The following is a 13809-nucleotide window of genomic DNA, read 5'->3' as shown; positions in this document are numbered from 1 at the left end:
CCTATTGTTTAAATTACAATTCATGTTCTTATGGAAAATTTGGTAATAATTTTGTTTTGCTGTTAAGAAGGGCAAAATTTCCAAACATGTGCTTCTCTTGTTTACTGGTTAAACTGGTCGGGTTTTTATTATTATTCACATTTATCAATTTAAATAGTATAAAGAATATAAATATCTGTTTAATGCAGTTTGATAATTTTGACCGAATATTGTGTACAAAGCTCTTAATGTTTATTTATTGAAAGTTTGTTCATTTTCAGTCAATCTAATACCACACCACACCATTATTATAAGAAAATAAGGAAGTAAAAGGATAAAGAAAGAAAAAAAAAGAATAAATTATTATTTAACCCAAGACGTGGTTACTTTATGGATTGTATACCCAAAATATTTTCTAAGATTTGAGTTGAGATCGTTCTGATTTTTAGTCCAGTTTCTTTAATCAAGAGCCATCAAGTAAGACAAACCCGAGTGGAGATATCCGTTCTCTTCCTGACTCGAAATCTTCAGTGGCCAGGTAGTACTCTGCCATGGACCTCTCCCAGGAATCCATTTCTTCATTCCGTTTTTTGTCTGAAAGAAACGTTCTTGGGTACGTCCATACGGTAAATGAATATCTGTTAGGAAGATACATGCTAATACAGTTTACTCACTATATGTTCTCAGCCTATATTGCTATTATGATCATCCGAGTGGTATTTGTAGAATACATTAAAAGTTACTGAACAATTGTCCAGTGCAATAACTGCATGAACCTGATAATTCGAATCGATCATTTAATATGTTCAAAAGGACGCAATGACAGTCGAACGGATATACACGTCTAGTACATTTATTTTGAAACTATTAAGCTGAACTTTGAGAGAGACAGACTATTGCAGGGTGCGTTCATTCGTGCAATTGAACTTATTCTGATGAAATTATCGATCAACATTTGATATAGATTCTCTCCCCACACATAGGTTAATGATCCTGAACGCACTGTTAAACCCCTTTCCTCCACCCTACATTACTATGCATACCCTCTTTTGGTGCCATTCGTGCTGTCTTGCAACATGCATAGAGGTAGTAGCCAATGTGAAAGAAGACGTTGAAAGGAGGGGGGGAGTGGTGGTTTGTCGTAATACTCCATTATTACTTTGGCCCTTTTCCACGCTGCCAGCCATTTGGTCTGTTCGTGGACCTTTTGAAAGGTGAAACTGTGGACAAAGCCGAATAGTTACAAAAAGCGGCTCTACGATATGCAGTAAATATTCAGCCTTGACTGTACCTTCAGGGTGCAAGCATATATACAAGTATGCTGGTAAAATACAATGTCTTACTGCACATACCTTTTGCTTGAATGGTTCATCTCTCTCTGCTAGATCAATTCAAATATTCATACTAACAGAGCAGTCACTATTACTTTGTTAAGGAGAACATTTACATTGAAAACAGTGCATCTTAAATATGAAATCAGAATGCTTAGAAAAACAGGACTGGAGAGCTTATATAATACCATACTTGATTGATGCTTTTTGGATGTTATACAAGTACACTCTCATCATTTTTTACTTTGTAGTTAAGAGACTGTACCCGAATTGTACTCTGAGTATGTTGAGGATGTATGTATGACTTCATAAACACACTGTACGTGAACCTTGCTGTCAGGGTGTTGAAGGGAAGCGTGTTCCAGAGGATGCACGTACTGTACGGAAACCTTGCATTTATGGTGTTAAAAGATGACATCTATGAGCAACTACACTCAACCTGTCTGTGTTTAAAGGCTGAATGAATATACCTCCAGGAGGATGTCAGAGATGGTGATGTATCATCGTACCTGAATCTTGCTATCAGGATGCTCAGGAGGAGAACATTCAGGAGAAGCATGTGCGGGGCCAGAAAAAATGGAACTGCGTATTTCCCCAGGGTGGATGGACATTCATCCTTTGTGTCGTTTTTAAAAAGAAGTGGGTCAGACGAACACTCATCCTGGGTTTCACTGGCTAACACAAGGAACAAAAGTACACAGAAATGTACGCTTTGCTAAAAGCAACTGAATAATAGGTCATTTACTGTCGTGTTACTAATGATGAACGGCAATACAAAAGAGTCATTTAACACAATGTATCTTATTCTGTAGTATTCATGGATATCAGATAGTGATCATATTACTTTCTTGCTTAGAAGCTGTTTGATCAAGGTGGCACCATTCGAGGGCTTAGTAAAGTTTATCAAAAGATTTCTGGTACACGTGGAAGACATTCCCAAATTTTAAACATCAGTGACTGAAATCAAAAGATAATATATAGAGTACCTTCAATTTCATCCAATCCTAATTCTCCAAATAGGTTCCAAAATGCACTTTTAGGTATGTCAATCAAAGACTCAGGTGACCAGTCACGGTTAGGATAAAGAAGTGCGTGTGCAGCCAGGCCGTGCGACATGATGAACACCGGCATTATCACCAGGAACGGAAACAGGTCCTTGATCTACAAGATAATGAAGAAAAGCTACCTTAATACAGTATCACAATGTCCCAGATAGCAAAGGTTTATTGGCAAATGGTTGGTTGGTTGGCCAACGGTTTGACAACATTATTAACGTTATCTTAATGACTTAAAAGTAACGGTGGCTTTGGACACGTTGGTCCAACAGTGGGCCAATATTTGATAAACTCTGCCTAATGTCCCTGATCTCACATCTATTTCACAAAGTTGTCCCAACATTGTGAATAAAAAGAGTGAGCATACGTCCATTTTCCCCATGTTTTGTATTCAGATTTTGATGAAAGTTGAAATAATTACACAGAAAAATGTAAGAATCTATTTCGCCGTCTATGTTGCAGTGAATTTTACAGCGTTGTTTTCTCCAAATTGAATACCAAACGTGTCATCATTGATAGCTTCACCTGATATTCAAAGAGCAGACGACACTACATTTCTGGAGGCCTTCAACTGGTAAATATGCATTGTTAGTTCAGTGATACTGAATTGTAAATATATTGTGAAATAATTGGTTTAAATCATCATTTAAGTTAAATAAACTGACACATACTGTATTGAAGGACAATTGATTGAGTAGATAAAAGATTTAATTGACTTTTTTCTTTAGGTGCCTCTTTAAACCAGTTTGATAATCTTATTTCATTTTTAATTTATATATTTATTGTATTTACTTTATTAACATTATGTGTCTGTCAGTTACACTCCTGTTTGCATATATACAACTCTCTATTATTCATCTTTATAACCAACCTATAATTGCTAAACATCATCATACCAGATATATGTGTCACAGTTATAGTAGTTACAAGTCATATCCAAATAAAACATTGTTTGATCAGCATTCTAGAAGTTGGTGAGTGAAAAATGAAACATACAACTTTATGGACGACAACTTCTTGCTTATTGCATAGAGCAACGTTTCGATGTATACTGAGAAGCAATAAAACCGCATAGGAGGAAGAAATGTCAGATATATTTCTCCTATGTCCAAACATAACATATGGCGGTGCAGGAAAAGGCATTGTGATGACTTGTAAACAATACTGCAGAGTTTACAGAGGATTACGGATGCAACAATGTCTTTGCGAGCATCTCCAAAACAAGTGGTATGAGAACACACAACTGTCAGATGACACATTTCAATACCGTGTGTGTCCTCCTTGGGCAGCCATGCAAGTCCGGAGTCTGCCAGGCATTGACAAGGACAATCTCCGAATCAAAGCTTGTGGAACGGCTCTCCAGTAAAACTGCAAAGCTTGTGTCAACTCAGCTACAGTTTGGAGAGGATTCAACTGACGTCTCACGAGGGCCAGTTCAAGACACATACATTGTTCTGATGCAAAAAGTACTGTGTTATCCTAGCCGTATGTGGCCTGGCATTGACGTGTTGGAACACGAGGCGATGTCGTCCGTGTCGACCCATCAATGGCAGAAGCACTGGTTGCAACACGTTGACAATGTAACGTCGGGCGTTGAGATTCCCTTGAAGAACAACCAAGTCAGAGCGGAAGTTGACGTTAATATCCCCCCATACCATAACTCCACCACCACCAAAGCGATCACGCTCAATGACACAAGGCTGAGCAAAACGTTCATGATTACGGCGATAGACACGTAGCCGACCATCAGGGAAACTGACGTTGAAACGTGATTCATCTGTACAGATGACATCTTGCCACTGTCTAGCACCTCCAGCAGCTGCCCAACGTTGACGATTTAGGCGATGTGCATGGGTGAGGATCTGTCCACGATAGGGTCGACGACATCGGATGTGACGTGCAGCAAGGCGAAGGCGTACTGTCTGGTCACTGATGGAACGTCCTCTCGTTCCTATTGTGGCATTTGCAGTCTTTCGTGCAGACCTGAAGCGATTCCGAAGATGTCTAACGACGATGTACCGATCTTGCCTTTGTGACGTCACTCGAGGCGCTCCCGGACGTGGATGGTCTTGGACACTTCCTGTTGCCCTATGACGTTGCTGTAGCCTCGAAATGGTCGTCTGATGGACGTGGATGTGATTAGCAACATCTCGCTGTGTTTGGCAAGCATGCAGCATTCCAATTGCTTGGTTCCTTTGGGGTTGGTCAACCATGGCATCGTGAATGTGAATGAAAGCCATTTCTCAACCTGTGCTTTTATGGGAGTGTGCACATTGCACGTGCCCCATGGTTTTTTCTGTTCATCCAACTGCATTGTCATCGCACATGCTCTTGGGTGCGTTTGAGATGTCACGTCCCTGTGATTTGAAACCGTGGGATTCAACCTAAACCTGTGCATTTCTTAACCATATGTTTTCACCATATTGTAGTTTTGGAAACAGCAACATCTTTACAATGGACTTAGAGTAGAAAGTCCAATATGCGTTTTTAACGCCTCTCAGTATAGATTCTTACACCATTATCAAGCTCAAAGTGACTTTAACCAAATGACGAGAAGTATATATGCATAGTATGTTTTGACAAATAGCAGATTGACATTAACAACAACATGTAATTGAATAACAACTGGTGCATAATTGGAAGAGGCCAGATGGGAACTAAGAGCAACAAATGGAACTGGGGATGAAGCCAATACACAAAAGGGGATTAAGTTGTAATAAGTTGGAATATCACGGCCAGTATTGTTTACTGGCTTCATCACCAGTTCCACTTGTTGTTCTTAATCCCCATCTGTCCTTTCCCAATTATGTACCAGTTGGTACTCAATTACATGTTGTTGTTAATCATAAAGTTGTATGTTTCATTTTCAAATGAAAACATAACGTCAATACTATGTCCTTTTACGATAGATATAATTTCTAAAATTATGATATCTCAGTTTCATGAAATTTGTGGGGGTTTTTCAAGAGCAGTTTGAAAAAACCTGTCAGCAGCCGAAAGACCTAAGGCAAGCATATTTTCGGGAAATACAATATTGTTCAAATAACAATGAATTTTTTTTAAATAGTTCACTTGATTAACTTGTTGTGTTGTTTATATATGTTTCTGATTGCAGAGGTCAGGAAAGAGCTAAATGTTGAAATACGGTTGTGCCAACATAAGACCAACTAAATCACATCGTTGGGCCAAGTATGGGCCATGGTTTAGTGCAAAGGTCAAGAAAGTGCTAAATGTTGAAACACGGTAGTGCCAAAAAGGCCAACAAAATCACTACGTTGGGCCAAGTATGGGCCATGGTTTAGTGTGAATTTTCATTTGTTGGCCCAGCAATGAGCCAACATGATGGGCCACCGTGGAGCCGATGAGCATATCCAAGTGGGCCCATCGTCAGTTTGACAACCATGGGCCAACCAAACCGGTGATTATGGGTCAACTATGGGCCAACATATCAATGCTATCTGGGGTGCTATATATTCTGAGGGACCCTCAAGTGCTTATTTGATTGAAAAAAGCTAGATTCCTAGCTCAATGTCTTTACCCTAATTTTGTACTCTCGAAACCTAATGTGTAAATAACGACTTCTTAATATTCCAACCGATTTCTGAAGCATACTAAAATCTAGTTCTCACCCTAAGTGGCATGAATATAAACAGATATTTGATTATTATTATCTTGTTTCAATTTTATGGTCAAAGTCAACCTACCATTTGAAAGATCATATCAAGAACAGAACCCATGGAGCTGAATATGGCCAGATGTTGAAGTATTCTCCAGGTAAAGAACATGATGTCCAGACTCAGTATGACTCTAGCAGCTTCATACACATCACTCCTAGTGGTGTCCAGATGGACGATGGTCATCAGAATAGCACCCACCAGGAAGAACCCAAGAGAAACACAGTCCAGTATATTCCAGTAGTTATCAAAGAAATGCGTCTTCAGTACCGAGCAGAATTTCCACGAGCAGCAACACTGGCATTTGTCCCTGCAACACTTGCACTGTTCAGCTGGCTTGGTTTTCACAATCTGGAATTAATCTTGATACATTAACACTTATTGACCTTCTTGAAAACCGTCAAGATCAAGAATGACACCCTATGCGCGCGTATGGGAATACCGTGTTGTGCATGTGCACCATGTGTTTAACGATGGTGTTCAAGAGAAATGGCGGTGCGTTCATAAGATCTCTGTCTTTGAAAAAATTGTAAACGCTTATAATTCCTATCCTTACTTTATTTGAAGAGTATACTTCTCTCCACTAGGAAAAGCGAGAAAACCCTTTCCTTGATAATGTGAAATATCTGTGAACAAAACAGTCGCCTTTAACATTCCAACTTTCTCATGAGGAGATGTTTATGAATTACAGTCAAACGCGAAATGGTCAACTTATCCTGACGCACCGGGATACAAACACATGCAGAAACAAGTCAATTGTTCGCCTGATTAACCAGGGCAACATCTGATACAAGTCAAGATAAGGAATTGCATTGTTTTTTCAGAAACGTTTTGAAAGCTTTGCTTAGGCCATCAGTGCTGTAACTTCGATCACACAACAATTGAACATATGGAACGTATGGAGTTCTTTGAAATCTTAGTAAAAAGGGTAAATTCGATTGTACCCCAAAACGTTTGAAATCCATACTGCGGGTGGTGCATGAACATGCACGTGCAAATTGTGAGTTGCTGTCAGTTAGTCGAAGACATATGGTATAACTGGAATCGTATAATGGCCTCTGCTGTTAGCAGATGTTCCTAAAAAAACGGACTATTTTCACTCTTATTTAGATCAGTTTTAATGACAGAAGGTGTACATCAAATCTCATACTGACCTGTCTGATCTCCTCCCAAACAAACGTGAACCACCATCCGGCCAATATGCCTTCAAGAACTGAAAATTCTTCCTTCATTTCAAACAGTAAGGTGTGACCGAAGATAATCAGGAAACACACGGAAAACAGCTGTGGTGAGAGAAAACAAGCTCCTATCCATTTACATCCATTTGATCCATTTGATTAATAACAAGAAGACCAAGTATTCAATATCCCCAGCAATGGCAAAATACTCTTCATGAATATGTGAATTTTTTTGGCGTGTACATAGCAGTGAGTGAGTTTAGTTTTATGCCATACTTAGCAATATTTCTGCTATATGCCAGTGGGCTGTAAATAACAGCAATCAACAGCAAGAGCATCGACCTTTACAATTGGGATACAATGATATGTGTCAACCAAGTGACTATAATGCAGAGTGGAAGGAGAGCATTTAAGTTCTGCTCCGGAAAAGAGCACAAACACCAATTTCAGTCGAAGTCAAACTTGTTGCCATCGAAACGCAAAAATGATTACAATCTGAAATCCAAAACTATCAAAAGGCAGCTGTTCACCACCAGACCTATCTATCTGCCAAGTTTGGTGAAGAAATATTGAACTTTTTAAAGTTCTGCTCAGGAAAAGACAAATCTGCGGGGGATAATGATAAATAAAATAATATATATAATACAAGAGTTCTAATACTATTAAGACTTTTTTAGGGTAGCCCAGTGGTTTACGTGTTGCCTCCGGGTAAACGTCCGGGTTCACACATTCATTCACTTATAATCATTCGTACCAAGTTCAAACTGTATGTTGTTACTGGAGCTATCGCAAGTCGTCTTAAGGGAGCAGAGACAGCTTCACCCCTGAAATGATACAGAATAGGATGAAAAATGTACTAAATATATCGGAAAGGAACAATTTTTCATTATTTTCTCAAATGAATTATTGTATTGTGATTTTTGGTAAAGCTCCAAAATGTCCACGTTCCAATCATATGCAAAGAAAAGAAATACTCACTCTTTGATATTCAGCTTTGTAGGTGTTTTGTAAGTATCCTGAAAACACATATATTAAACGTGTTTTTTCATTGTAGATGTATGCATTGATAACCAATGCTACTGTTTCAATGTATCTCTTACACATGTACAGTGATATCACTGACGTGTGTACAGTGATAATATATTATCGATCATAAATTACCATAGTGAATAGTATGAATTATTCATAAAAAATCAATAAAGCAGAATACCGAAGGGTGTATAAGGGGCGGTAGGGTTACCCAGTGGTTAATGCGTGTGTTCATCACGCCGAAGACCCGGGTTCGATTCCCCACATAGGTACAACGTGTGATGCCCATTTCTGGTGTCCCTCGCCATGATATTGCTGGAATATTGCTAAAAGCGGCGTAAAACCTTACTCATTCACTCACTTTGCTCATAACATCAGTCAACGCTCTACTTTAGATTCAATCATAACCATGCCGTCGTCATAGAACCTGTAAGCTTCTTCGTCATAGAACTGGGTAGGGTAGCCTTGTGGTTAAAGCGTTCGTTCAACCCGAGTTCGATTCCCCACAAAGGGTACAATGTGAAACCCATTTCTTGATGTCTCTGCCGTGATATTGCTGGAATATTGCTAAAAGCGGCGTAAAACAAAACTCACTCACTCACAGAATTAAGACTGACTGACTGAGTTTGGTTTTACGCCACTTTTTAGCAATATTTCAGCAACATCACGGCGGGGGACACCAGAAATGGGCTTCACACATTGTACACATGGGGGAATCGAACCCGGGTCTTCGGCGTGACGAGCCAACGCTTTAACCACTAGGCTACCCCACCGCCCCCCAAGAATTAAGATAATCATTAGTGTATCGTTATACAACACTCAAATATTATAAGTGGAGACTCACCTGACTAAAGAGACACATAGTCACACTCACCTGCATGGGTGGGTTAACTTTCCCCAACCACACACGTTCAGTGTACTCCCTGTAAGCTTCTTCGGCGAATATTCTCCGGTTGTCTTCAGCCAAACAGCATCTTAGCAGATCTTCCTCCCATATGTTGCCTGCTAGCTGGGACTGTATCAGATCTATAGTCGTTTCTTTTTCCTCGTCATAACATGTGTTTATGAGGCCGATAGCTCTGTTCTGAAACAATCTAAACACACCAAATATTACTGAAACATATGGTGTTCCTTGATTTCAGTCACAAAAATCAACAAAGAAACAAATAGATGATAAAACCAAACACACATTGAAATTAAAAAAAATAAATAGAATGTCGAACATACATTGCCTGTGATTCCAGTGTTTTTTTACGGCCAATGTTTTCTTCATCTTCCATCCGTGAGCTGAGGACTGATGCAGCCAGTAGGGACGATGTTAGCAGGTGCTGAAGGAATGTGCAAGTGAGTGTGCAATTTCTTGTCAAAATGTACTTACGTGTAAAGTAGCCTACTATATTAGTTAATGTCCGTATAAATTCTGCCAACCAAACCCTGAAACTGACGTGCAGTGGAGTTACCTTTCATCATTAACGATTTAAGTTATCTGGACTCGCCCTGCTTATGATCACGATTAAGTCTGTTATCTCCTTTGCCTCTGGCAATCAACCGAGGCACTCGATGAATTTAATCACCTCTTACGACAAGCCAGGGTTGCTGGAAGCCTACATTAGTTGTATAAGTATATTCCTTCACGGAATCCGAACTTCAGCTGCCGTGTATGGTAGGACGGAGATAATGTTCCAAGGAGTTTCAAACCCTTCTTATTCAATCACTGCTTGCCCTCGTGTATGAAAAGTATCTTACGGTTCCTTTCTTCCAGAAGAGTGCAGCACATTTCACTAGGTTTGTCCTCACAGCCCATATCATTAAACGTTTGAATAGGTTCTTCTCGTGAGACGTATCATTGTTCTCCTCGGGTTCTTTAGCATTGGAGAGAGGGAACAGACTGTATGCGGTTTCCTGTACAAAAACAAATACCTGATTACTGTTCTTTGCAATCACAACTTTATTAGTATCTAGAAGATTGATAACTCACATGCTCAAGCTAAGGAAATAAGAACTATGAAAGGAAAGCACGCAATTTGCTAATCAAACAAATACATACCGGTGAACAGTTTTGCACTTCATACAATTTTGAAATCACAGCTTTAGTGAAGAATGCTGTAATGTCCACACCGTTATGGTCTATAATGAACTGCACAATCTCAGCCTGGTCCATCAGCATCGCTTGAACCAGGAACATGCCTACTGTGTCTTAAAACCAAAAAAGATAACTGTCCTTAGCTCACTAAAATCTCAAACTTACACGTTGCAATTGGGAGAATAGGCCAAATTATTAATCAGGTTTACAAAACACTCCTCCAGATCAGGTGTCAATATTACACGTGTGCCCTGTCTGGTTGAGTTCAACCTATAAAATGTATCGTTATGTAAACATTAATCAAGCAAAACGGGTATCGATCGATGACGTGTTTGAAAGAGTTGTATTGCTCAGCAATATTCCAGCTATATGGCGGCGGTCTGCAAATAATTGAGTCGGGACCAGACAATCCAGTGATCAACAACATGAGCATCGATCTATACAATTGGCCATAAATACGATGACATGTGTCAACTAAGTCAGCGAGCCTGACCACCCAATCCCGTTAGTCGCCTTTACAAGCCTGGGTTGCTGAAGATCAATTCTAACCCGGATCTTCACGGGTCCAAAGTGTTGTCGTCCTGCTGAGATACAAACAAGGCTTCGTGTCTAACTCCACTCTACCTTTACCACTGGGATGTTTCGGATTTTGCTCATTGTCGTTGTGAGCTGCCGCAGCAGCCCCTTCCCCGTCAAACAGCCTCGCCGGCATATAGTAGTCCAGGATGCGTAGCACTTCAGGGACGGATTTACCTAAAACAGGACAGCTAAGTATCTTTGGACTCTCACATCATTGAAACAGCCTTAAGAGTTGGAACAATTCTGATGTAGACTTCCATTCATGTTCCGAATCAGAAATTTCAAGGCAGATCTGAACTACAGGTTCGAGTTGCAACGATATTTCTCTGCACCTGCTGTCCAGACACGGAATAATCAGTGTAAGGTTTTCAGATACAATGTCACGTTACGGTAGCATTATCTTTATAGCATGTATGTGTTGCAGGTCAAGAAGATTGAGAATAAACTTGTGAACAGTATTTCAGCCATAAAGAGGCGCTTTAGCTTGTGCGAGGCAAGCCCTTTGATAGACTTGAACCTGAATTACAATTAGCATAACCATGTCCGAATGTATATGGAATTTAAGTTTTAATGAATCAGAATAAATTCATTTGTAGGTGTTTCAACAGTTGGCAGGAGACACCTATGTGAAACGCACGGGAAGGGCCGTTTGCATTAGATATTGAGTACGTTGTCATATCAGAGCATATATTTACTTTTTAGCAGTGCCCGTATTACTGCGTTAACCATCGTGGTTTCCTCTTCGTCAATGTGTACAACCGTGATGAGCTCTCTTTTCTGTAGACACTGCATGATTTTGTACTCGCCAACCTCACTTCCTTTTTCGTGAACTTTGGTAAACTCCTCCTTTACTTGCTGACGTAAAACTTCATCAATCACTGTGCCCGTCCTATATATCATAGAGTAAATGGAAATAGGAATTGGAGGCAAATTGAGCAATTATCTTGCTCAAATTTACTCTCTAACATGCTTATGGTATCTGAATCGTTCAATGGATGAGATTCATTTGACAAAAGATATTATTTTACTCATACGTATAATATAGAAACTATGTGAAACGGATGTGCAACATGTATGTACATGGTTATAGTTACGTGTAAGGGTATTTCATCATTTGGGTATTTAAAGGGGGAGATGACTCCTTGTACAACTCACCATTCTTTGTCTCTGCCACCAGAAGAACTTTTCCTGTCTTTCTTGGAGGTTTCTAACACATTGGCCAGTGCATCAGCAACACCACCTGTCCCCTGATAAAACTCAGAATACTAAAACTTTACTTAGCCACATTCGTAAATACATAACACCGGAAACATTCTAACTGTCGTGGTACTAAGTAAATTGCAAGGAGATTCAGAAGACAAAAGGTTACTTAACAAGTGAACGGACACATGGCTTCGTGCTTATTACGAGCAAAAAGTGACCACTATAACCACGTTATCATCATCTAAAAACATGTAATTCCATAGTTAAAGCAATATTTTATACTAGATTCAATTTACCTGCAATACAACCACAGGTACGTTGTTTTCTAATGCAGATTGGACTCCATCGAGAACATAAGACCATCCACAATACAGCAGAACCACCAGTGGGGTGCAGGAAGTTCCTTAATAAATCAGTTTTAGATATTTACAGTTTGTGTAATACATTATATTGCATGAAGACTTTAAACGAATGCAATAATTATTTGTTTACGTTTATTATTTCAAGGAGGAAATCATTTCATGTATTTTTTTTGTTCGGTCATTGAATGGCATTTACAAGTGATACACATAAAGGGTGAACATGTACGGATGTCAACTTCTGTCACATGAGGGACACGACGTTTCCGACGTTACTCTGAAAACATCGTGTCCCTCATATTACAGAAGTTGACATCCATACATTTTCACCTTTGTTGTCTGGTCCTTTTTCAGTACTTCGACACACTGACCTTATTTCAAGGTCGCCATTTGTTTGTAATTACCTTCTGAATGTTTCGTCATTGCTGTTTCTAATGTCACCCTAAACTCTTGGAACGATTTGTGGGCATGTACCCAATTTAAAGATCCATCGTCCACTAGGAGGTGATGCTTGTACAGAGCACTGGGTCTGTTTCCTGATACCCACCACACTGGCTCCTCTGGTAACTGAGGCTACAGAAAAAAATCAAAGAGAACTATTTGTCAAAAAACGTCCTAATTGTGTCACTATTTAATTTGTCACACGACAGATCTTGTGTGGAGGGTTCGAGACAGATGTTTCCCATGTCTGTTGGGATCCGGTCACGAGATTACCAACACAGAGACCAGTTGGCTGCAATTTGTTCTCGGCCTACTTACTTGTCAATGTTCCCTGACAGGTCGTTTGTGAAGAAGGTGTGCTGTTACTGATTTGGTTTCATCCATTAATACAAACTACTCAACGTTTGATAAGGATAAACTTTTAATGGTAGGAAAATACACAAAACAAATTATTATTGAAATACACGTATCACGGTACACAATGATTGTGTGACTCAGTTTTACGAGGAACAGATGCATGGAATATTCGGCACAATGTGCTTGGAAACCTTTGTTTGGAGTGAGTGAGTGAGTATGGTTTTACGCGGCTTTTAACAATATTGCAGCAATATCACGGCAGGGGACACCAGAAATCTGCTTCACACATTATACTTATGTGAGGAATCGAACCTGAGTCTTCAGCGTGACGAGCGAACACTTTAACTACTAGGCTATCCCATCGCCCCCTTTGTTTGTTTTTTTCTTGACAGAAACCTAGAGACCACCATACGTATGATTCTGAAGATTGGGACTACCAAATGCACTTTGTTGTTTGACGACCGTAGAATTTGGCAGGTGCACAGGTATGCTTGATCCCGGTTCAACACAACATTGTGAACCTCTTTGGTGTCAGCCTGAG

At 39.7% G+C, this 13809-nt stretch overlaps 3 protein-coding genes across 3 annotated transcripts; all 3 read right to left on the bottom strand.

Annotated features, from left to right (window-relative positions):
* Positions 1 to 249: 249 nt before the first annotated feature.
* LOC124254494 (transient receptor potential cation channel subfamily M member-like 2) lies at positions 250 to 7469 on the bottom strand. Its single transcript, XM_046688305.1, has 6 exons — positions 7194 to 7469; positions 6070 to 6390; positions 2297 to 2471; positions 1820 to 1985; positions 1023 to 1199; positions 250 to 573 (listed from the first exon to the last, which is right to left on the bottom strand). Exons 1-6 carry the CDS (start codon positions 7269 to 7271, stop codon positions 558 to 560), a joined length of 933 nt encoding a protein of 310 aa, XP_046544261.1. The 5' UTR covers positions 7272 to 7469; the 3' UTR covers positions 250 to 557.
* A 411-nt stretch (positions 7470 to 7880) lies between these two features.
* LOC124254495 (transient receptor potential cation channel subfamily M member 4-like) lies at positions 7881 to 10069 on the bottom strand. The gene is made up of 5 exons (XM_046688306.1): positions 9993 to 10069; positions 9474 to 9574; positions 9121 to 9340; positions 8196 to 8233; positions 7881 to 8041 (listed from the first exon to the last, which is right to left on the bottom strand). Exons 1-5 carry the CDS (start codon positions 10053 to 10055, stop codon positions 7948 to 7950), a joined length of 516 nt encoding a protein of 171 aa, XP_046544262.1. The 5' UTR covers positions 10056 to 10069; the 3' UTR covers positions 7881 to 7947.
* Positions 10070 to 10186: 117 nt separating this feature from the next.
* LOC124254497 (transient receptor potential cation channel subfamily M member 5-like) lies at positions 10187 to 12996 on the bottom strand. The gene is made up of 7 exons (XM_046688307.1): positions 12875 to 12996; positions 12408 to 12514; positions 12064 to 12155; positions 11604 to 11797; positions 10954 to 11082; positions 10294 to 10442; positions 10187 to 10204 (listed from the first exon to the last, which is right to left on the bottom strand). Exons 1-7 carry the CDS (start codon positions 12891 to 12893, stop codon positions 10187 to 10189), a joined length of 708 nt encoding a protein of 235 aa, XP_046544263.1. The 5' UTR covers positions 12894 to 12996.
* Between the last annotated feature and the right edge of the window lie 813 nt (positions 12997 to 13809).

This window comes from Haliotis rubra, unplaced genomic scaffold (genome assembly GCF_003918875.1).
Source record: "Haliotis rubra isolate DU_JTF1 unplaced genomic scaffold, ASM391887v1 Scf572, whole genome shotgun sequence".
Classification (NCBI taxonomy): Eukaryota; Metazoa; Mollusca; class Gastropoda; order Lepetellida; family Haliotidae; genus Haliotis; species Haliotis rubra.
This window is presented reverse-complemented; position numbering and strand designations above follow the sequence as displayed.